This window comes from Nicotiana tabacum, chromosome 18, assembly GCF_000715075.1.
Source record: "Nicotiana tabacum cultivar K326 chromosome 18, ASM71507v2, whole genome shotgun sequence".
Taxonomy (NCBI): Eukaryota; Viridiplantae; Streptophyta; class Magnoliopsida; order Solanales; family Solanaceae; genus Nicotiana; species Nicotiana tabacum.
Genome location: NC_134097.1, coordinates 72,295,233 through 72,321,159, shown reverse-complemented (window position 1 = coordinate 72,321,159; position 25,927 = coordinate 72,295,233). Strand labels below are relative to the sequence as shown.

The 25,927-nt window shown below is 36.5% G+C and overlaps 1 protein-coding gene across 1 annotated transcript; it reads right to left on the bottom strand.

Annotated features, from left to right (window-relative positions):
- Positions 1 to 22,164: 22,164 nt before the first annotated feature.
- LOC142172538 (uncharacterized) lies at positions 22,165 to 22,979 on the bottom strand. Its single transcript, XM_075236182.1, has 2 exons — positions 22,785 to 22,979; positions 22,165 to 22,647 (listed from the first exon to the last, which is right to left on the bottom strand). The coding sequence occupies exons 1-2, from the start codon at positions 22,977 to 22,979 to the stop codon at positions 22,165 to 22,167; spliced, it is 678 nt and encodes a 225-aa protein (XP_075092283.1).
- Between the last annotated feature and the right edge of the window lie 2,948 nt (positions 22,980 to 25,927).

The window sequence follows — 25,927 nt, the reverse complement described above, 5'->3', positions numbered from 1 at the left end:
TTTGGTAGCCGAGGTAAAAGCACGACAATATGAATATCCTATCTTAGTACGATTGAAAGGGAGCATTCAGCAGTGTAAAATTACGGCTTTTGAGATTGGAGGAGATGGGGCACTGAGATACCAGGCTGATTATGTGTGCCTAATGTGGTAGGGTTGTGAGAGAAGATTATGAATAAGATTCATCAGTCCCAATATTCCATCAATCCTGGCTCGACAAATATGTATCATGATGTCAAGGAGCAGTATTGGTGGAATAACATGAAGAACTCTATCGGAGAATTTGTAGCCCAGTGTCCCAATTGCCAACAAGTAAAGATAGAACGTCAGAAACCCAGTGGATTGCTTCAGAATATAGAGATTCCAACCTGGAAATGGGAGGTGATTAATATAGACTTCATTATTGGGTTACCTCGCTCTTATCATAAGTTTGACTCCATCTGGGTGATAGTTGATAGACTTACAAAATTTGCCCATTTTCTGCCAGTTAAGACAACTCACACTGCTAAAGATTACGTGAATTTGTATATCAAGGAGATTGTTAGGCTTCATGGTGTGCCGATATCTATTATATCAGATCGAGGAGCTCAATTTACGGTTAACTTTTGGAGGTCTTTTCAGAAGGGTTTAGGCACACAAGTGAATCTCAGCACTGCATTCCATCCACAAAACTGACGGACAGGCCGAACGTACCATTCAGACACTTGAATATATGCTATGAGCATGTGTTCTGGATTTCAAGGGGAATTGGGATACCCATCTACTACTCATAGAATTTTCCTACAATAATAGCTACCATTCTAGTATTAAAATGGCTCTGTAAAAAGCACTGTATGAGAGAAGATGTAGATCACCAGTTGGATGGTTTGAAGTCGGTGAAACAGAATTATATGGGCCATATTTAATTCACCAAGCCATTGGGAAGGGGAAAGTGATACAAGAACGACTGAGGACGGCACAAAGCAGGCAAAAGTCTTATTCCGATGTACGACATCGTGATCTGGAGTTTGAGGTTGGTGATTGGGTTTTCTTGAGGATCTCGCCGATGAAGGGTGTTATGAGTTTTGGGAAGAAGGGTAAGTTGAGTCCACGATATATCAGTCCATATAAAATTCTTTGACGAATTGGACAGGTTGCTTATGAGTTAGAATTGCCATCCGAATTGGAATTTGTCCATCCGGTATTCCCTGTATCTATGTTAAGGAAATGTATTAGAGAACCTTCTCGAGTCGTCCCTATCAAAGATGTACAAGTTACAGAGGATCTATCATATAAAGAAGTGCTAGTGTCTATATTAGATCGACAAGTCCGCAAGCTGAGAACAAAAGATGTAGCTTCCGTCAAAGTATTGTGGAGGAACAAGAATATGGAAGAATGACATGGGAAGTAGAAGAGGATATGAAGTCTAAATACCCTTACATGTTCTAGAATAAAGATAACGAGGATGCTAGGGGAACGCAGGATGCATGAGAAGGCGAAACGGCTCTATGAGGTAAGCAATAACTTGAGAATACTCTTCCTTAATAAAAATGGTGATATGCAGATAATGTACATATCCATAATACTTTGTGTAGACTTGTGAGGCAATAAGTTGGGTTTGACTGCTTGCGAGTTTGGCTAATTTCCATATTATAGGGGAAACTCAGCCGGAGATTTCCTTTCGAAGCCACGATGATTTAGACTCCCTATAAACCCTTACATTCGAGGATGAATGTTCCTAAGGGGGAGGGTATTACAACCCATATTCACATACGTTAGTTCATGCCATAAGGTAGTTGACGTAAATCCATGTAGAGATAATCTTTAAGATGATAAGAAGTTAATCCTATTGGTCGTGTATGATACAAGGGTGTATAAGGGTGGTTAACAAGTATTAGAAGTTAAACGAATCAAGGATGTTGTAAACCGTATGTTTGAGTAAACCTAGAGATGCTTAATATACTCAAGAGGTCGTGTTTTAAGGTATTTGAATTATATAATATCCATATCATAAGTCTTGAAGTCAAACGAGTTATGAAACAAAAGTCGACAAAAGTTGTCGCAACTTAGGTTCATAATTTTACTTAAACATTAGGTCAAATGTTACTAAGCTTTTCTACCAATTTACTTGGAATTACAGGGTGATCCACCTACCATATTGAATATCTATGAGTCTAGTTTCCAACGCATTAAACCGTTTGTCGATACAATCTCGGAGTAGAGAGATATTTGCATTTTCGTGAGACTGCGCCGAGCACCTCTCTATAGGGCCCACTTAGGCGGTTTAAGACATTTGGATATCTCTCTATGGGGCCTACTTAGGCGGTTTAAGACATTTGGGTATATATATGATGCCTCCAACCCGTTTTAAGTCATTTTGTTTCACTATTCAGACCTTAGAACCCTAGGAACACCCTCTCAAGATTCTCTCAATATTCAAGACCCAAACAAAGGGCAAACAACACAAATCAAGTGTCGGGAATCCCGTGGAGCTATTTAGTTTCTTTTTCTTCTTGTTGTTGCTCATATTTGTGTTGTTCCAGCTCGCGTGGGAGGTTTGTTTAAGGGGTTTATGTTCTGTAAATATCCCTCAAGTTCTTAATATCAACCCTAGGTGATTTCAAGCCTTCTAAAGTGATTCTAGTACCGAAAAACCCTAATTGATTGCTAGTTTCGCTTCCTTGTTATTGTGGCAGAATTGGAGGGATATTTCGTGGATAATTAAGGTCAATTGGAATTTTTCTTTATATATAAAGTTAAGGAACCTCTTACTCTACATGTATTTAAGATTATTCAAGTTGCGGCTAAGTCATTGAAGCTAGAACTTGTGAAATATATATCGAAAGGCTTGGTAGTAACGTTATTGGTTGGTGGACTATTTTAGGAGGCTCAATATGATTAACATTGATGTTGTTTGGGCTATTTGGTGATTGTTTTCACTTGTGGGAATTCATATAAATAGGGGATGTGCTGTCTGTTTCATCATAAAATAGGTTGTGGTCAGTACATATTAGTTACGACGCTTAAACGTTAACGATAGTGTCATTTCTCCTATTGTAGAATAAGGAGTCGTGACATTTGCATAGCTTGAGGTTGGGCAGTATATACAAGGTATGTGAGGCTATCCCTTTCCTTCTTTTGCATGACTCCGATTGTACATAATATAATGAACGAGCTTCCAAAAATACTCTACTCTTAGAATCTAGCAGTACTTACATTGTTTCCCTTCTTATGGAGCGATTGATGTTGATGTTGCTTCTCTTATTCTTATGTTATCAATGTTGTTGGTACTTCCTTATTCTTATAAGATTCATGATGAAGAGTTAGTCCTAATAACGTGTACAGAGGATACCGACCTTACGTCACTCCAAAAGGTTTAGAATATTATTCTAATGAGTCCAGCATGCATTATATATATATGTATCTATTTTACTCTATCGAGCTGCACTATAGTCGGCCAGGTATGGAACCTATTATGCAACCACTAATCAGTTGGATTTTATCGAGCTCCATGTGGCCGGGTACGATTTTACCGAGCCTTATGATGGTCGGGTACATTTTTACCAAGCCTATTACGGTCGGGTATGATATGATGCCCACAGAGGCGTATGTTTTAAAAGTTTGTGTATATATACATATGTATCATGCATTTCATGTTAGTAGCCCTCAAAGGTACCCAGATGTTACAGGTTGTATATTCTATATCCCTGCTTACAATACTATTCGTACTTATGGTTCCTTGTCTTACATACTCAGTACTTTATTCGTAATGATGTCCTTTTATTTGTGGACGCTTCATGCCGTGCTGCAGGTCCTGATAGACAGGCAGGCGCAGCTCCCCTACCACAGTGGGCTGTCCAGTTTAGTGGTGATTGGCGAGATCCTTTCTTCGGACTTGCCATGGTCTTAGTATGCATTTTTGTTATAGACATTATGGGTATGTTGGGGCCTTGAGAATTTATGTTCCTTTAGAGGCTAATAAACAGGTATCGACTCATGTATAGTTTGGTATGCCTTGTCAGCTGATTTTTGTTGTATAGTATTTCATGGTAGCATGGTAGCTAGTACCTTATATATAGTTTCTTGATTGTCTGGTCATCCCATGTTATGTATGTTCATTGCATCATCTTTTATTGTTGGTTGTCTATGATCCATGTCTACCATTTATATTGAATTTATCGGCCCTAAAAGGTAATAAAGAAGGTTAGATAAAATGTACATTATTACTTGGCAAGTATGGTCGGGTGCTAGTCATGGCCCTCCAGTTTGGGTCTTGACAGTTGTGTTAAGACTTCGGGGTCGAATTAGTGTTTTTAGTGTTGATGATTTGATGGAGGTGATCCTTGACAAGGCTTAGAATTGATGGCATTCTATTTGTTCTAATGCCATAGAAATAGATCGTGATTTGGGGCGGCCTTATTGGTGGTGGAGGATGAGAAATGACATGGTAGGACATGTCTCGTGGTAGTTGAATTGTTAGCAGACCAAGTATGAGCTACAAATATTGAGTAGTTTGCTTCAGGAGATGGTTAGACCAGAGTGGAAGCGATAGCATATCGTATGGATTTTGTTGTAAGGTAACCGCATGCGTTGAGAATGCTTAGTATGATTTGATCCATGTGGATAAATAACAGTCTGTATATTTAATTTGAGATGGTGGCTTCTGTACTTAGGAAGTTTGAATATGATGAAAAGAGTTTGCTTGGAATTTAGAGTAATAGGAATGCTTGATAGTTGTTTTAGGATGCAATATAGCTTCGAGTTTTAAATGTATTATTGGACCTTCGGTAGATGATTAAAAAATGAATGGATTCTTACGGCTGGCATATGAGCATGGACCCAGGAGGATTAACGGATTTCATTAACAATGGCAATGTCGTTGAAAGATATAGATATGAGGTTACACAGGTGCTATCTCCTATGAAAATGTTATGGGTGTATGATTTCTTATGAAGTTCCTATGAGTATCAATTGAGGTCCATTGTGTGCTGGAAAAGAGAAGTATTAATTTTGAAGGTAAGTCAAGAGAAATACGAGGAGTGGAGTTAGATTAGTTGTAGTTTGGATCGGCATGGTAAAGGAAATGATCGGTTCCTTCGGTACAATAAGGATCTACATGTGTTTCATGGCTATACTTACAAGCTTGGCAGTCTCCGTAATTTGGTTGGTTTGGAGGGATCCAGTTCTAATGGTTTAGTTATGTGAAAATGGGTCCCGAAAAAGATATGGCAGCTTAGGCCATGACTTGAGGTTTGTGTCTTCTGCGGTTATGGGAAGTTGGGTGTGTATTGCTATTTTTCTTCTTACCAAGGGTTTCTAGACAATGAAGTGTTTATTCTACTAGTGGCTCAGGGTTATGATGAAGTTCTTGTACTCTTATGTAACAACATGCTAGGTGCAGTGAGTAGTATGGAATTAGGATTGAAGGAGGTTGTAATTTAGTTTTAACATAAATGTCACAAGCTCGGAGGAGTGAGGGAGATTTCAAATGTTTAGAGTATACTGGCACTATTTACTGTCGCTCGAGAATGGTGTTCTATGGAAGAGGAATTGTGTGTCGATTTGCAAAAGAATATCATGGTTGGTAGCCATGGATGTACAGATTTTGTCACTTGGTGTGGAAGGTTGTAGAAGTATCTCCCACGGGATAATTGTTTAGGTGTTATGTGTCAGTCATTTGAGTGAGAGAGATTAAGATCAAGTATGGAGATTCTAGTACTGTCGCAGATTAGAGAGTTTATGTCTGAGAGACACACTATTCCTTTGGTTGCAGGTTGTGGAAGTTGTTCAAGTTTTGAAGGTCGATTGTAAGTGGCATAGATAAAGTCATTGTGGATCTTGAAAGGATATTTACCTATTTTAGGATGTTTGAAATCGGTTTAGAGGTCCATTGTCGGGCCTAATGTGAGAGTATATTCTACACTAGATCAAATGTGTTTATTCAGCACATCATTTGGCTATGGATGAGTCTTCGGGAATGGTGGATATTGCTCTTGTCGTCATATTTTATGTGTTACTCTTTTATGCTATATGGTGTGAGGTGACTTTATTATTCCCGTGTGTGTTGTGGTATTGTGTAGGCTACGAGATGGTAGTTTTTAGTTGCACCTTAGTCGTGCTTGGCCCTTTGTAGAGCATGATATGATCCGTCTCCCCAGAGTTATATTTATGCACTTGGCGTGCTTATGGTTGATATATGTGTGTCTAGTGAGTATGAGCATTTTGGATCGATGGGCATTCCTATACAGATTGTGATGTTTCGATCGGGTGGCATGCCGCTACGGGGCATCATATTTGGATCAGGTTGCACGTTACAATGGTATGTTGGTTATGATTCCTTATATTTATCTTGTGTGTTTTACTTCTCCTTTGTGGGGTAGATTTATAGCATTTTGTGTGATTGTTATAACTATTACGCGTGCCTAATAGTCCTAGTACTTGGGGTTCCTTTCTTTATTGGCCATATTCGAGTTGTGGCTTGTTTGGTGAATGAATTGCATCGTATGAGATTTTAGATAGTGTTTGATGTGGTTGGCCGGCCGAGCAGCTTGTACTAGGTGAGATGAGGTCATTGGACCTGGAATCAATGCAAACGGATTTCTAAAATGTATATTTGGAGGGAGAATGTTGCTAATCAGTTCAGAACATGGCAATGGTTCTTGTCGAATGGAAGAACTCTATGAGTTATTTATTTGACGGGTGGTTATGAGATTATGTACATCTCTTTCATCGTTGCAGTGTAGCAAGGGATGGAACAAGGCTTTTCTATGTCATGAGGTATATTATCGGTACCGAGTTGGGAAAACTTGTAGTTGTTGTAGTTGGATGATATTACTATAGGCATATAAGTGATGTGGTATATCGTTTGGTTACAACTTAGGTGTATATGTATGTTTTGGTACAACTAGTGGAGATTGATACATTGTATGTATGCAAGAATCGGACCTTATAGGAAATTTTGGAAGTTGGAATTTAGTTCTAAGGCTTGTGATCTATGGTCGTAAGAAAGATCTTCAGTCGAGGTTAAGATAATGTGTTCATATGGATTAAAGTGGCACGGGTATGTACACGAGGGGTTATACAGTGATTCAGCATCTTGGGGATGACTCTTGGCATGTTCGAGGACGAACATATATTTAATCAGGGGAGAATGTAATGACCCAGCCGGTCGTTTTGAGCTCTACCATGTCACTCGTCGGTTTGAGACCTTGAGTGGCTTCACTTTATGTATTATGACTTGCATGCGTTGTTGGTTCGTATTTTTGATAAGTTCGAAGTTGATTTGGTAGAATAATTCTCAATTGGAAAGCTTTAAGTTGAAAGAGTTGACCAGAGTTTGACTTTTGAGTAAATGACCTCGAAATCAGGATCTGAAGGTTCCTATAGGTTCGTAAGGTGATTTCAGACTTGGGCGTATGTTCGGATTGAGTATCGGGTGGTCAGGGAGCCTTTCGGAGCTTATTATACAAAGTTTGCATTTGAAGGTTGTTGAATTTGCTAAGTTTGACTTAGATTGTACTTCGATATTATTGGACTACGGGCGGTTTTTTGGAGCCTTGTTTAAGTTAATTTAGTTGATTGGAAGTTGTGTGTGAAGTTTGGTCATGACCTGTGATGTCTAAATGTGATTCGGACGCGTTCGGCGAAGTTTGAAGGTTTGAAAGTTAAAAGAAGGATTTTGATAGTTGATTCGTGGTTTTATTGTTATACATGGTGTTTTGAGCCTTTGGATAAGTTTGGACAAGGTATGGGGACTTGTTGGTATGATTGGACAGGGTCCCTGGGGCCGTGGGTGTGTTTCGGGATAGTTTTGGACTATTTCCCTTTGTTTTGTGATTGATGATATATGGTTCAAGGGTGTGCATCGCAACACTGAGTGTTGTTTGCGAGCTGGGAAAAATTATTCTTCGTGACTGCAGCTAGGGGATCACAATACTTGATCTGGGTGTACTTCGCGTTCACGTGGTGAGGATCGCGAATGTAGTGTGTTGGGGGACTAGCCTAGTTTGGACAGCTATTGATCGCGATCGTGTGGGCGTGTCCACGATCGCGGAAGGAAATTTCTGAGGGATGGAAGGCTTGGCCTTCGCGTTCGTAGAGTTGGGACCACATTCACGTAGGTTTATGTTGTTGTTGTTCGCGATCGCGTGAGGTCTCTCGTGATTAGGAAGGAGGAAATTCCAGCAATGGTATTATTGGAAATCACGATCATGAAGAGGAAGTACGTGGGTAGAATATAAGTTACCAACTCAGAAATTTGCTCATTTCAACTCATTTCTCTCTTGCTAAGGCGATTGTGGGCGATTTGGAGGAGCCATTTTCATCATATATCATGCGATAAGTCATTCCCACTTATAGTGAGTTAAATATATGGATTATATATCGATTTTAACATAAAAATTGGTAGAAATTGTGAGATTTTGGATGAAACCCGAGAAATGGTATTTTTGAATTTTGACCCCATAATTGGACATGGAATTGGGAATAAATTATATACTAGAGTTCCTTGTGCTATGGGTAATATTTATCTTTAAAAAAATTAGGAATCTGAGCGCATGGGCCCGGGGTTGACTTTGTTGACTTTTCGTATGGAGTTGGGAATTTATTTTTAATTGTTAAATTATGAGTCATTGAGTATAATTTGATTGGTTTGCTAGTTCTTTTACTAGTTTCGGATCATTTGGCACTGGTTGAAGGTGCTAAAGAGACATTGGAGCCGGTTATCGAATTTTGTAGCGAGGTAAGTCTCATGTCTAACCTTATGAGAGGGAATTTACCCGTAGGTGCTATATTTATTAAGTGTTACATGTTATGGGAGCTACACACGTATGAGGTGACAAGTGTCCATGTGTATGCTAGAATTCTTGATTATGTCCGAGTAGACTTAGACTCACATCATTCTTTAATTGTACGATTTGAGTTGTTCTTGCCTTAATTTACATTTTAGCTTGACTAGACTTAGTCAAGCATCAAACTTGCTATTTTAGATACTTGACGAGCTACTTTATTTGTAGCAAAAATTATACTCCCTCTGTTTCATATTAGATGAGGTATTTTCCTTTTTAGTCTATTCCAAAACAAATGACACATTTCTAAATTTGGAAATAATTCAACTTTAAACTCTTTCATTTTACTCATTTACCCTTAATGAGATGCTTTTATAGCCACACAAATGTCATGGCCCCACAAACCTTATACCCCTTAAGCTTTTAAGACCACAAGTTTTAAAAGTCTTCTTCTTTTTTCTTAAAATCTGTGCCGAGTCAAACTACCTCATCTAATATAAAACGGAGGGAGTACTTCTTTTCTATAGATTTACTCCGAGTTGTGCATATCTGTTCAAAAGTTTTCTTGAATTTCATAACTCACACGTATATTCATGGGTGTGGCCAGTGACATTTAATATTTTTATGGGATCGGGCTGAACGTCTCAACTGCACTCTTATGGATCGGGTCGTTCGCCTAGACAGTACTGTGTAACACACTCTTATAGAATCGGGTCATTCGCCTCGGCGATACTATGCAATATACTCTTACGGGATCGAGACATTCGGCTCGAAAGTATTTTTATGGGATCAGATTGTACGCCATTGTAGGATATTATACAATCTCTTATTGGATCGAGTTGTTCGCCTCGGCAGAATCATGTGTAATATTCGATGAGGAGTTAGCATACTTATGAGTCCTTTTGTCTTAAGATGTGATATTTTATCTAGTGTTGATGATTATGTATTCCATTCGAGGTAGTATCTGGTATTTAAGGACTTCGTATTTACTCTTGTGTTGAAGATCATGTTATGTACATATATATGTTTTCATTATTCTACTTGCCATGCTTCATACCTATCTACTTTTGTAAGTTGAAAGATTTGATCGGATGTTGACTTATGTGTAAATGACCCCAGAATGGAGTTTTGATGGTTATGATAGCTCCGTATGGTGATTTTGGACTTAGGAGTGTGTCCGGATATTGATTTGGAGGTCCGTAGGTGAATTGGCAAAAATTAAAAAAGTTGAAGTTTGGAGACTTTAGAAGGTTGACCGAGAGTTGACTTTGTGGTTACCGGGCTTGGATTTTTGTTTCGAAAGTTGGACTAGGTCTGTCGTGTAATTTATGACTTGTGTGCAATTGTTTAGGTTAATCGAAGTTGGTTTGGTATGTTTTGGCATTAGTTTTGGAAGTTAGAAGTTCGTAAGTTCATTAGGCTTGAATTGATGTGTGATTCGTGGTTCTAGTGTTGTTTGATGTGATTTGAGGCTTCGAGCGAGTTCGTACAATGTTTTAGGATATATTGTTATGTTTGTATGGGGTCCCGGGGGCCTAGGGTGTGATTCGGCTCATTTTTGGACTTGTGTTATTGCTAAAGTCAGTGATTCTGGTTTCCTCTTTCGCGATCGCGAAAGGAGGACCGCGATCACGGAGGGTTAGGTCTGGCAGGTGGTAATTTGTTCTATAAGATCACGTGGTTAAGGTTGCGATCACGAAGCCTTGAGGGAGTTGTGTTACGCGATCTTATGGGAGGAGACGCGTTCACAAAGAAGGAAGAGGAGGCCTAGGATTTCCACATGTTATTCATTGCGATCGCATAACGCTATCCGTGATCGCGTAGGTCAGGGATATTAGTCACCGCTTTTATGACATGGAGTGTGAGTTTGTGTAGAAGGTTTTTGGCTACTGAAGATGTTCTTCATGATGCGAGGGAAATTCCACGATCACGTAGTGTAATCACTAGGCAGACTACTAAAAATATCAAAATCGAGGGTTTGAACCCATTTCTCATATTTTGAGTTAGAGAATTCTTGAAGGGATTTTCAAGGAGTTAATTGGGGTAAGTGATTCTAACTCGGATTTGGTTATTATAAATGAATCTATCAATGTTTATACCATTTAATTAGTATTTTTGTTTGGAAAAATTGGGAAAAATTGTGAAACTTCATAGACTATAATTTGAGGATTTGAACGTCGAGTTGAGATCGAAATTGAGAAATTTTGGTATGGGTGTTTGAATTTTATTAATTTTGTCATAATTCGAGATGTGGGCCCGAGATTGACTTTTTCACTTTTGATAAAGAGCCTAGATTTATCATATAGAATTTCTTCATATAGCTTGTGTTGATTGTATTAAGTTATTTGTGGCTAGATTCGAGTGGTCCAGGGGTCGATTCGCGAGGCAATGGCTTGTTCGAGTAGAAATTTGCATGGTTTGAGGTAAGTAACACTTCTAAATTTGGTTCAGATGGTATGAATCCCTGAAATACGTGTTAAGTGGTTGGTGTTGAGGTGACGCATATGCTAGGTGACGGGCATATGGGCGTATACCGTAGTAATTGTGACCCGGTCAATTCCGTGTTACTGTATAGTTATCGAACCTTGTTGCTATTCATGTGATCACTATGTGCTAGAGTAATGGAGCTGCAATCTATTTTAGGAATTATATTTAGGCTATATGATTCTTCTATTGGGACCCATTGGGGTCATTTCTACTATTGATTTATTTGCTTAAATGGTAATTATGTACTCAATCACATCTATCATTTACATATCATATCTCAATCTCAGTTGCTATTTATTGTTGCATCGTGTATCATTATTTGGGCTGTTTGATATGAGATTGGTGAGCCCGAGAGATTGGAGAGGTTGATGACTAAGTTGGAGCCTGAGAGCTGTGTTGTGAGTAAGGTTGTGGAGCGGATTGTACGCCGCAACAGGCTTTATTGGCTTTATATATATATTATTATTATTATGGATCAGATTGCATATCGCGGAAGGCCTTATAGGCTTTATATATTATTATTATTATTATTATCAGGTTGCACGTCACAGCAGGCTATATTAGCTTTATATTAGCGCTTGGGAAAGATCTGTTTCTCCGGAGTCTGACATACGAGCAGTGAGCGCAAGTACCGTACAATGTTGAGTGATTGAGTGTGATGAGTCAGAGTTGAGACAGTCAGATTGAGTACGCTAAGAGTGTGAATACGTGAGGTTATCATTGTGATGCATTACATGGTGACATGCATATTGACATGTAGATAGAGATGTAACATTCCACATATCAGTCATACTTGGCATATTTTATCTGTGTTGAATTTAAACTATTAAACTTGAAAGCATGTCTACATTCATGTACTATGTACAAATTGATTATGAGATTTCTCTAAGTTATTATTGTCATTTTTCCTGTCATATATGTACTGTTAAAATCTATATTTGGACTGTACCTATTTGAGCTCGTCATTTCTTTCAATCCAAGGTTAGTCCTGTTGCTTATTAAGTACATTGGGTCGGTTGTAATCATATTACACTCTGCACTTTGTGTGCAGATTCAGGTACTTCTGGGTACGGTGGTTGCTAGATTTGGGAGTACTTCCGGCTTGGAGACTTTTGAGGTAGCTGTCTTGGCGTCTACAGACCTCGACTCTCCTTCTTTTTCCTTTATTTAGCATTGTTCTATCTTTCCAGACAGTTGTATTAGAAGTTTTGGCTATGTTGATATTTTGTAGCTCATGTACTCGGTGACACTCGGATTTTTTGGAATTGACTATTTATGAGAGTTAATACTGTTAAACCTGTTTCATCTTGTTTTTAATTTAAAAATGTGAAGTTATTTGTGGTTGTTGGCTTGCATAGTATTGTGATAGGCGTCATCACGATATGTTAAATTTTGGATCGTGACATTAGGCGTATTGGAATTCCTTTGGAGAAGAATCATCGACTACCATTGTCGGATTGGGAACCTCTGGATGACTCAGAATGTTAGGTTGGCCACCTCATCTACCTTTGTTTCACAAGGCTTGAACTATCGTATTGTGTTTATATTATTTCTCAATTAATGCAATAGCCAAAGGAGGAACATTAGGAAGTGTCCTTGCGAGTTGTTAGCTATTTGAAAGGGAGCCGAGGACAAGGTGTTATACGGAGCAGTGCGTGTCAGTTATGTCTATATGGATGGTGTGACTCTGATTTGGTTGGCTGCCCTTTGACTCAATCTCTCACAGGTTGGTTTATCTCTTTGGGTGGCTCGCCCATATCTAAAAGATTAAGAACCAACATATTCTGTCTCGCTTGTTTGCGAAAGAAAAATAACACTCTATGGTGATGACGATTGGTGAGCTAAAGTGATTAAAGGGAATTTTATCTAGTCTAGGAATAAACTACGGTGCTCCTATTTATCTTTATTGTAACAATCAAGCGGCGTTACACATAGCCAAGAATTCGGTCTTTCATGAATGAAACAAACATATTAAAGTGGATTGTTATTTTGTTCGTGACGAGATAGTCAGTGGAAACATTAGCACCAGTTTTGTTCCTTTAAATGAACAACTGGCAAATATCATTATAAAGGCATTCGAAAAATCGCAACATGGTCATCTCTTGTGCAAGTTGGACATTCAAAATCTCCATGCATCAACTTGAGGGAGGTATTATGCGGCACATTCTGTGAACCGTAGAATGGATGTGTGAGACGCAAATTTACCGTAGAGTTGTCTAGAACCTACCAATGTTTTAGAGCAATTAATTGTGAGCAATTCTATAGACTGCAAAACTAATATATATGCAGCTAGCACGTACGATATGCGAGTTGCAGAATAGGAAGCATTGTAAATATTTAGTACTATTTGTATTAAACTAGAAAACAAGGATTTGTTGTTATCTTTTTTATATTTTTTTAGGGATTCTAGGGTTAATTGTTAACTTGAACTTATACTCTTCAGTATCAATGGAAGAAATACGCTTTTCCTTCCTCTTCGAGCCTAATTCTCTTCGTATGTTGGTAAGTACATTAGAAAGAATATGCAATATTTTGACTCCTTATTTGAATTACAATCATTATTCGTATTTTTATAGATGAATAGAACTTTTACTTCATTTGTTAATTAGGAAATTTGGCACATAATGGCGTAGGAATTATTGTGTGAGCCCAAATATTGACCTTAGGCATGTTTAGGGTACACAACCAAACGTGCTTGGGGAGTAAGCTTAAAGAATCTAAGCCTGCATATGAACTTCAAAGTGATTTTTAACCTGTAGCCGCTTTGTCTTTCTGTTTGTACCTGTACCTATTTTTTTGTTAAAATCCATTTGAAAAGACTATTTTGCCCTTCTTTATTAAAAGACTACTTTCTCTCCAAGTATACGCTAGTTCTCTACTGTCTCTGTCTCTGTCTCCCGCTATTTCGCGTTTTTTGATTTGCTCTTCTCTGAAATCAAAGGGTTTTCATCGTTGTTTCGAATTTTCAACTGCTACTCGTCGTTGTTCCCACATTACGATTTAATCACAGGTACATTGCATTAACTTTCTGGGTTTTATTTTACGATTTAATTTCTGGTTTTGGGTTTGATAGTCATATATTTATGATAGGGTTTAGTTTGATAAGTTCATTAGTTTTACTTTTACGTTTGTATTTTTAGGTTTTTTGAACGAGTGTTTATGTTGTTAATGAAAATTCTATAAATTCTTCTGTGATTAGACGTTCAAATTTTTAAAAATTTTCAGAGTTAAATAGATGATAATGATACCTTAGATAGGAGCTGAAGTTTTTTTCATGTTTTGGCATTATTTTTTATTTTGAATTTATGTTTTGTTTTTTTGCTGAATGTTTTGTGCTTGTATGGAGAACCAGAATTAAGTTTTTGTGTTTGTAACTGGTGAATTCCATCTTTAGGAGCTGAAGTTTTTTGTGTTTGTAACTGGTGAAGTCCAGCTTTAGGAGATGAAGATTTTGTGTTTGTTACTGGTGAACTTCAGCTATAGAGCTAAAGTTTTTGTTTTATGCCTTTCGAACTTCAGCTCTAGAGCTGAAGTTTTTTTTGTAACTGTCGAACTTCAGCTCTAGAACTGATGTTTTTGTTTTATACCTGTCGAATTTCAGATCTAGAGCTGAAGTTTTTGTTTTATACTTGTCGAACTTAAGCCTTCTTAGGTGTTGAAGTTTTAAATGATCTTTTTGATAATGTCCTGATGTTATTATTTGTATCTTTTACTTTTTTGGACAAATGGCTCCTAAATCACCTAAAGATCCTAAAGCACCTAAAGATCCTAAAGTAGCTAAAGAAGGCAAAGCACCTAAAAAACCTAGACTACCTGTAGTAGCACCAGGTCCTTATGTCCCTAAGCCTCCACCTACAGTACCAGGACAAAAATATTTTGAGTTTACAAAATGGTTTAACTCTATGGGTTACTGGAAGGGGAACCATGATTTGAAGAGTTTAATTGCAAATTTCTTGACTCCTGCACAAAGGGATAAGCTTAATAATGGTGCATTTAGATACATTATTGCTATGGAGAATTTCAAATGCAGCATGAAGTTGGTTCATTGTCTGTGTCTTTCTCGAATATTCACGAATGATCGAGACTCCATTAGTTTCAAGATTTTTGGGCATGATGTTTCCTTCACCCTTGAAGACTTTCATGTGTGGTTTGCGGATCATAGCACATAATATTGAAAAACCATTTAATCGAGAGAGCACTATTCTGAAGCGCTATTTTGGTAAGTCCAAGGGTGTGAGTTTGAAGGATATTCGAAGTTTTATGACTCGCAATGTAATTCCAAAGAATGTTGTGAATCATGCACACTTATGCGAGAGTGATGATGATGCAGTTAAGCTTATGGAAATTCTTATTGTAGAATCTATTCTGTTTGGGAAAAATACTGAGTCATGTGTGATTGAGGATTATGCATCTATCGTTGAAGACGAGAAGCTTTGTGCTGAATATCCTTGGGGTAATGTGGCTTATGAGAAGCTCATTTATTCACTGAAACATGCATTGGACAAGCAGAACAAACATCATGCAACTGAGTATAAACTTACTGGATTTCCATATCCGTTATGTGTTTGGTTCTATGAGCGCTTCCCAGATGTTCGGAAGAAGTATGTAGCAGAGGATGAGTACCTTGATATGCCTCAGGTCCCCAAGATGTTACGTTATGTATGTGTGGGAGAGCCTAAATATTCCGAACTTTATTATATGTTCAAAACTCATGAAGTAAGTTACTTTTTTTTATTTTTGTATTTGTGTTAATATGCTGATGTATTAGTTTTTTTCTCCTCATAATATACTTTTTTGTATTAAACAGAGATATCGCGACTTTAGGGTATTGGATATAATTCCTACAGAAGAGGAATTGAATTCAATGCCTTTAATTGGGAAATTACCGTGCAGCCGGATTCGTTCAAATGTAGTTAATGCAGTTCCTTCAACTGGTAAATCACCACGTACTTTGAGTCGATCAAAAGAATTGAATCGAACTCTTGTCATTGGTAAATCACCACCTACAAAGAGTCGACCAAAAGAAGCAAATCAAACTCATGACATTGGTGAATCACCACGTAGTCGGAATCAACCAAAAGAACCGAATAGAACTCCTTTTATTGGCGAAGCATCTCGTACCAAGAGTCGTTCTACCTCGTCTACATCTGACTTTGATGACGATGAATTACTTGATACAATATGCTCTGTAAGTTTTGATCTAAAGTTTTTTGGGTTCGCTTTTGTAAAAGTACAACATGTTTTTTGAGCTGAAGTTTTCTTCTATATCTGAATTTTTGTTGTGTATTCATTGTAGAGAATAACGACGGAGGTTCAAAGGCATGCAGAAAAAAAAAGAAGCACGATCGTGAATGAAGTTTTTGATAAGTTTAAAAAGGAGGAGCGAACTGCTATTGTGGATGCGGTTTTTGTAAAAGTGAAGGTAAGCTAATTTATAGAGAAGTCTTTTTATTTGTGCTAATTTTATTTCAGATTAATCATTGTTAGTAATTTTTTTTCTAGGAATATTTCGATGAGAAGTTTGAACAGTTGTTTATGATTGTCAACAAATCAAATGGAATGGACGATGGCAATTTTGATTTGAGTAAGCATCGAGAATATGACAAGAGGAACGACTGTTATAAAGATCCATTGGCTTTTGAAGGTGATCAATATGTTTAAGAACAAGTTGAAGAGCACAGTTCCAGTGCAGATAGATTGAGCAGAGATGTAAATGATGAAGCACATTTATCAACTGAGAATATTGGAAGCAAGCAAGGTGCACATAATCAAGTTGTTGAGACTGAAGAACATACTGCTCATGATGCATTGCGTAAAGTCGCAGATAATAATGCTACACATAATGAAGCGGCTGTTGAAGGCATTGAACATGTTCAACAACAAGGTGGAGATGTACAATACAATGTCTGTAGACAGAGTAAAGGTGGAGAGAAAGGTGCAGATGATCAAGTTGTTGGCATTGAAAAACATACACCGAGTTGTGCTTTGGAAAGTGATATTGGAAATCAAGCACCTGTTGGTACTTTAAATTTGAAAGACGATCGTTATGCAGGAGTAATAGCGATTTGCAATGAACTTCTAGGTGGTAATACACAGGAAGTTGTTATTACAGGTACAAAGTATGAAGTTTATAATATTTCAATTATACCTTAGATAGGAGCTCAAGTTTTGTTTTCATGTGTTTGTGTTTTTTGTAAAAACTACAGCATGTTTTTTGGTGAATGTTTTGGTTTGAAACTGGTGAACTTTTAGCTATAGAGCTGAGTTCTTTTTTTATAACTGTCGAACTTCAGCTCTAGAGATGAAGTTTTTTTTGTAACTGTCGAACTTCAGCTCTAGAGCTGAAGTTTTTTTATAATATCCTGTAGTAAAATTTTCACTATAGGTATAAATTTTTTCTATGTTTTATATATATAAAAACTAGTTGATCTATTCTCCCTCTTTTATGAATATACAGTGGAAGTTGAAACTAGTCGTGGTTCAATTGCCACAACTCAAAAACTCTCTGATGATGCTCAATTGAATGAAGGTAGAGTTGAGAAAAACCTTCCAGAGAATACTGCAATGGTCATCGACGTTGGTTCACAATTGAATGATGATGGAAATGCTGATATTGAGAAAGGCATGTAGCCTAGGGAAACCACAGCGGAAGACAAACGTAAAAGTATTCTATAGATCATGAATTTATTATATTTGATCGAAGTATATTTTTTACATTTTGAAATTTTATATATTTTATTTTCTTTTTTATGTTTTTGAATGATTTTTCAGAAAGACTGGAGGCAGCTCGAAAAGAATTGAGTGAGATTCTGCAGCAATATGAAAGAGAAGAAATACATATATTCCCACCTGTTGACTCACAGACAGGTATGAAGTGTGTTGGTATTATTTTATAAAATTTAGTCAATATTATTTATTTTTTTTGCATGAAGATACAGGATCTGTTGGAATTCAAACACCATCTGTGTCGCAACACTTAGACCAGGTAATTATTTTCTGCAATTCGATTACTGACTATTTTATTGCCTAATGTGTGTTCTCTATTAGTTTTATTTATGTTTATATTTTCCTTGCTTTTGCAGATCTCATCTGATGCATCGGAACTGCTTCCAAAACCTAAAAGAAGGAAGATTTCTAGTTCTCCTATATATGACTCCAGTGATATCCCAACTTCAATTTATGTTCATTTTCACTTGGTAGTACACAAGGGGCTGATTCAGAAGGTAATTCCGCTACTGTTCTTGTTCGTGAAGAGACTGAAGAACGTCGTGAACAATAGGGAATTGGTCAAGCATCTGCCACGATGGTTGTAGTTTCCCCCTACTGCTGAACAGCAGCATTTAGTTGTGACGGAACAGCAGGAAGATCAAGCAAAAGGAAAACAATATAAAAAAGGGAAAAGGATGCGTATGGAGAGTATTTGGTTGAGATCTCCTTATGTAGTTTATAAGAAAAAGCAAAGGGGGCAAGATTGGATAGTAGGAAAGAATAGAAGAAGATGTCCCTTCCATTATGTTAATCAAGACAGTGGATTGATGCAAAGATTTAAAGAGTGGTTGGAGATGGATGCCAGTGAATATGATTCCAATCCATTCAGATTAGCTGAACTTGATATTCAAAAATCATTCTTTACCGAGCTTATGGATCCTAACTCTGATCTTGCGGATGAAGTAAGTTATTAAGTTTTTTTTTGAATTGGTTTTCAACTGTATTTCCCAAAAGTTCAGCTTATTTTTTGTAGTGTAGCTTTATTCATAGTAAACTGGTGAAGTTTTTTAGCTTATTTGTCGTTGTTCATTTGCAGCATATTGATGTGGGCGTATATTACTTGCACAAAAATGTTGCTATCACCTTCCACGTTATACAAAATCAAGATGTGCAGTAACAGATTTACTTTTCGATCAGTATATGACTATACTGGATAGTATTCATCTTTCAGAAGAAAAGTTGAAGATAATTGAGAAAAGGAAGCAAAAGAGAATGGCGGTTCTTAAGAGCAAATCAAAGAGAAAGAAGATATCCGAAAAACAGATTGAAAAAGAAGAAGAAGAAGAAGAAGAAGAAGAAGAAGAAGAAGAAGAAGAAGAAGAAGAAGAAGAAGAAGAAGAAGCGCTTATTAAGCCACTTACGGACTTTTGTTGGTATGAGGAAGAATCAACGAATGAAAAGGTTGTCAACTACGTAAAAGGCCTCGACCTTTCCTGTGGTATCTCATGGGCATCTGCCAAAAAAGTATTCTTTCCATTTCGACTTAAGCCAAGGGAGGGCCAGATATCTACGCACTACTTTTTTGGAATTCTGGACTTTGAAGACAAATTTATATATGTGTATGATTCCATGGGCGATGCAACATACGAGCGTGCATTTGAACATGTCAAAATTTATGCTCGGTTGATTCCACACTGTCTCAAATGCTTGAATTTTGGGGAACATAATAAATTTTATGGGGATAGTCCTGTGGAAAAATTTCAAATTAAGTGGATAAACACACCGAAACAGACTACCAAGTACGTGTTTCACATATGTTTTACCATGCATATTATGTTTATTATTTTTTGCCCTTGTGTTAACTATTCTTTAATTTCTTTTTCATGTGTCTTTTGCAGTGTTGATTGTGGTATATTTGCTCTTAAGTTTATTGATATCCGGTTGAATAGAGAAGATGTCTTCAATTTCGATCAAAGTCAAACATTGGCATTTAGGAGAGAATTGGCTGGCAATCTTTGGGCTCATGGAAAGTGGAAAAAAGATAGCAGCTATGAAACTCCAGCAGAACGAGAAGGACATGATTATGGAGATTTTGAAAAGACTCTGTGTGAATTTTTTGATTAGAGGATTGGTTGTACATAATTTGGATTTTGTGAATATACATTAATTATTTTTTTAGTTCACTTTTTTGTCATACAAATATGTTTGTGTCTTTTATCATGAATTTTAAGTACATTTTTTGTTTGAAAAAACTTAAGCATGACTTCTGCTTTTTGAGCTGAAATTTTGTTTAAAAGTCATAAGAAAACTATTGAATCTGACACAAAAACTTCTACTTATCAGGTGCTGAAGTTTTTGGAAATATACTAAAAAACTTCAACATATTGGGCCGAAGTTTTTCGAAAAAAGCTTTAGGAGAAAAACTATTGAATCCAACAAAAAACTTCAGCTGACCAAGTGCCAAAATTTTTGGAAATATACTAAAAAACTTCAGCTTATAGGGCCGAAGTTTCTTGAAAAAGCTTAAAGCAAGAACAATTGAATCCACTATAAAAACGTCAGCTTAACAGGTGCCAAAGTTTTTGGAAATATACTAAAAAACTTCAGCCCATAGGGCCGAAGTTTCTTGAAAAAACTTTAGGACAAAAACTAATGAATCCAACAAAAAACTTAGGCTGATAAAGTGCTGAAGTTTTTGGAAATATACTAAAAAACTTCAGCTTATAGGGCCGAAGTTTCTTGAAAAAGATTTAGGACAAAAATAATTGAATCCAATAGAAAAACGTCAACTTAACATGTGCCGATGTTTTTGGAAATATACTAAAAAACTTCAGCCCATAGGGCCGAAGTTTCTTGAAAAAGCTTTAAGACAAAAACTAATGAATCCAACAAAAAACTTAGGCTGATAAAGTGCTGAAGTTTTTGGAAATATACTAAAAAACTTCAGCCCATAGGGCCGAAGTTTCTTGAAAAAGCTTTAGAACAAAAACTAATGAATCCAACAAAAAACTTAGGCTAATAAAGTGCTGAAGTTTTTGAAAATATACTAAAAAACTTTAGCACATTGGGTCGAAGTTTTTTGAAAAAGCTTTAGGACAAAAACTATTGAATCCAACAAAAAATTTCAGCTGACCAAGTGCTGAAATTTTTGGAAATATACTAAAAAACTTCAGCACATTGGGTCGAAGTTTTTCGAAAAAAGATTTAGGACAAAAACTAATGAATCCAACAAAAAAATTAGGCTGATCAAGTGCTGAAGTTTTTGGAAATATACTAAAAAACTTCAGCACATTGGGCCGAAGTTTTTCGAAATAGCTTTAGGACAAAAACTTTAGCATGTTTTGGTATTTTTTTTAAGTTGATACTTATCTTTGTCCATTTACTATCTACTTTTTGTCTTTTGTCAACTACTTCATCTTTCATTTAAATTTGTTTGACTAGATAGTAAATGATCCTAAAAGTTATTTTTCAGGCTGAGTCAGCTGCGTGATCAATTCAACAAGTTAAAGATTGATCTTCTTCGATTCAGTGGTCTTTTGCCCGACTACCCTATAGTTATCTCAGATAGTGATGATGATGAGATATTTAGAGAAATTGAGGAGTATTGTGATGATGACGATGATGATGGTGATGATTGTTAGTGTTTGTAATCTTTTTTTATGTTTTCAATGCTATGCTTTTTGTTTACTTCAGCCCATAGAGCTGAAATTTTTTAGGTTAATTTTGTATAGCTTCAGCCCAGAGAGCTGAAGTTTTGTTTGTCAATGTGTGTTGTTCTGACCTCTTTTTATATCAATGTAATTGTCACCCTCTTTGTTCTTAGATTTCTATTGCATTATCCTTGTTATTTGTTGGTATTTGCTTTATACTTCTTAGTTGCTTAGAGATGTTACAACTTTTGTTTGTACATGCGTTTCTTTTTGTGTGTTGTACGCATATGTGTGTGTGAGTGTTTGTATGTATGTGTGTGTGTGTGTTTGTTTAAGGATATGTATTTCACATACTGTAACCTGAAGTTTTTTCTCGCAGAAGTCATTGCGTACTTTTTTAAAATGCAATAAAACCTGTAAGCCTGCGCAACAAAAATGAGTGATTTGTACTTTAGTAGTATATAAAATTGTCCAAGAGCTTATTTTTTTTATTCCTACGAAAAAATCACATTTGAATTATGCCATACAATAAAGAAAGTCTAAATTCAGACCAAGGATTATTGAAGCTTGGAGTATTTTTCAGTGTGTTTCTTGGAATATGGATGAGGTGCTGGAGAAGACAAGCAAGTTGTTCTGTTATGCCCAACTTGTTTACATCGACTGCATTTGGTAGACTTGAATGGTACTGATGATTCAGTCGCAGGTATATGCCTCTTCTTTTGTCTTCTTCCTTGTAAAATCTCTACATCGGGAGGTTTTGTGATCTCAGATTGTACATTTTGTGGTATTTTCCATGATTTTTGATCTCCCACGGTATTCACTTGTCCTTCACATGTTTTCAACCATGTTTCCCTTGAATACCAATTTGAGCAGTAATTAGATTTCTGCAAATATCTGTTATTAATAGCAGCAATTGCATGTGGACAGGGCAATTCATCAAGTTGGAATTTCAGGCAGTCACAAGTTCTCTTCTTTAATTCCACAATGAATTCAATTCCTTCACTATTTATTCTAAACAACATTGAGTCAAGGTTGAACACCTAACAAGGAATAAAAAATTAAGACAAATTATATTAGTGTATTTTTGCTTCAAAAAGAAAAAGTATGAAAATTTTTAAATGTAAGCAGTAAATCACTGCAACAGATATAAAAAGCTAAAGTTAATAAATATACTCACAAACATTTTGCAAGCCAAGTCCATCTTCTTGGTCATCTCTTCTTCTGCCCATATTGATACTCTGTGAAAAGTTTCATTTGCCTTTTTTCTCCGTTCATAAAACCACTCTCCCAGTTTTTCTTGGATGAAATCTAACATTCTTAAAATAGGCATTTCTCTCTCTTTTAGTAAAACGAAATTCATTGATTCTACCATGTTTGTTGTTAGCATATCATAACGTCGCCGTGGGAACCAGGATCAAGCCCATCTCTCGGGAGGCTCTTCTATTATGTAATTGTATGTTTTCTTGTCAATGCTTTTGAGTTGGGACATTAACTGATTAAAATCTTCACGTTTGTATGACCTTGCAGCACTTTGAAAAAGATTTATTACCGTGGCCTTTGCATGTCTTTGCTTTAAATTTTTCTCAAAGTGATAGAGGCAGATACCATTGTGAGCTTCAGGAAAAACTTTTCTAATACCATTTGCGATCGATTGGTTTCTATCTGACAAGAAAACCAGTTCACGACGGACTTGAATTGCTTTTCTCATTTCCCCGAAGAACCAAATGTATGCCTCATTGTTTTCTGAATCTGCTACACCAAAACATAGAGGAAAGATTTGATTGTTTGCATCCTTTGATACAGCAACAAATAGAACACCACGATATTTTGACTTCAAAAATGTTGCATCTACTGCAATAACAGGTCTACAGTAGGACCAACCAGCTACTGATGTCGTAGGAGCGAAGAACAAGTAAGCAAATCTGTACATTGAAACACAAAAAAAAAACAAATCATAAGGTGTGAAGTTTTTAAAATAGTAACATTTGAAACTTCAGGCTGATAGCTAGTATTGTTTTGCTTACCTATTCTGCGCATCTCTTTTTATGCTTGTGTATGTTCCTGGGTTTTTGGCCACCATCATGTGCAGGTATAAAGGAAGAATCTGGTAGTTCTCTTCAGGTGTTCCCCTTATGCAAGCAACAGCTTTTTGAATAGCACGTCATGCCTTGTGATAACCAATGTCAATTCCAAATTTCTTTCATTTCATTTTCTACAAAGGCTGGTGTAACCTCTATCTTTTTGTCTCGAACATGTTCTATAATTTGTTCACTTATAAAATTTGATGTAGCATGCTTCTGATCTGATTTTCTTGCATCAACCGAGCATTCATGGATGTTATGATATTTTATCTCCCTAAACAGTGTGGAATATTTTATTCTGGTAGCACGTACATTCCAACCACATTTGTCCACGATGCATTTCAGCTCGTATCTCTTGGAACATGATCTAAAGGCAGTGAATTCAACTTTTTGATTTATCTCCAAGCTGCAGAAAAATTTAGTCATGTTTTGTTTGTTCTCAAAGATTGTTCCAACTCTTACTTCCTCAGGCAACGCATCGTGCCTAAGTATTTACATGGTGGAGATTCTTTCACCTTTCTCCTCACTCTTTTTCTTGATTTCTGAGAAGCACAAGAACTTTCAGCAATTTCTTCAATTCTATGTGATGTTATCGGTATAAGCTCCATGTTTACTTCATCTTCATTGTTGTTTATCATTGCAGAATGTGAAAAAAAGCTTTGTTGGATTGTGTGTTGGTTGTCAATTTGCATTATTAGCTGTCCTTCTTCTTCTTGGTCATCGACAAACTGGTATGAATTTATTGGAGTAGGGGGTAATTGTTGCAGCACTATGTATTCTGAAGCAGCTGTAATGTTAGAAGGTTGTTGCCCGTTGTCTACTTACATTATTGGCACTCGTACTTCATGTTGATAGTCAGCAAAAGGTTCTGAATCTATCGCATATGCAAGAGATTGGTTGAATGTTGCTGATTCTGAAGGTTGTATTTTTTCGATGACGAAATGGCAATTCTTGTAGGCTGAATCAGTTGTAAGCAAATGTATACACGTACTGAGTTCTTCATCTGAAGTTACAAGCATTCTTTTGCTTGTATTTAGTTTGATATCAAACCATACTTTTAATGCATATCTGGTTGAATCAATATTTGCAATTTCACTAATTTTCTTCAGGAAAGTATTGAATGATATGTTCTTATTAAGTAGAACAAGTTTTGTATCATGATCTAAGTATTTGAAATCAGTAGTCCAACTCCCATTGAAAGTTATAACAATGCAAATCGAACTCATCCTGCAGATTCATGTTTAGTGGCAAGTATTAAGAAAGTAAACAGAAGAATTTTTTAGGTTGTTTGTGCTGAAATTTTTACAAATAAACTAAGTCACTTAGGCATCTTCTGTTGAAGTTTTTTTGGGAAAAAGATGTATGACATAATTAATGAATCCTGCAAAGAAAACTTCAACTTATAAGTGCTAAAGTTTTTAGAGATAAGCTTAATAACTTCAGCATATTAGCTGAAGTTTTTTTATGATGGTGATTCATCAATGCAGGGGAAAAAACTTCAGCACCTAGGCCGAAGTTTTTTTGGTGCAATACGATTTTTTAATTTGGCCAGTGTAGGAGGAAAATTTCAGCCCTCCTGCTTAAGTATTTAAGTAATAACTAAAAAACTTTAGCCCTCCTGCTTAAGTTTTTAAGTAATAACTAAAAAACTTCAGCACCAGGCCGAAGTTTTTTTGGTGCAATATATTTTTTTAATTTGGCCAGTGTAGGAGGAAAACTTCAGCCCTCCTGCTTATGTTTTTAAGTAATAACTAAAATACTTCAGCACCTAGGCCGAAGTTTTTTTGGTGCAATATGATTTTTAAATTTAGCCAGTGTGGGAGGAAAACTTCAGCCCTCCTGCTTAAGTTTTTAAGTAATAACTAAAATACTTCAGCACCTAGGCCGAAGTTTTTTTGGTGCAATATGATTTTTTAATTTAGCCAGTGTAGGAGGAAAACTTCAGCCCTCCTGCTTAAGTTTTTAAGTAATAACTAAAAATATTCAGCACCTAGGCCAAAGTTTTTTTGGTGCAATATGAAATTTTAACTTATGTTTTATGGTTTTTTACCCAGTGTACGAGGAAAACTTCAGCTTTTAATTATTGACAAAAAAACTTCAACAACAAAACAATCATATAAAATTTAATATAATCTCTTCTTCGTTGTGTTATTTTCCAGCTCGTTAACTAAATAACTTCAGCTTCGAATGTTAGAATTCATCGTCAAATAGATTTAGAATTGCAAATTCAGCATATCAA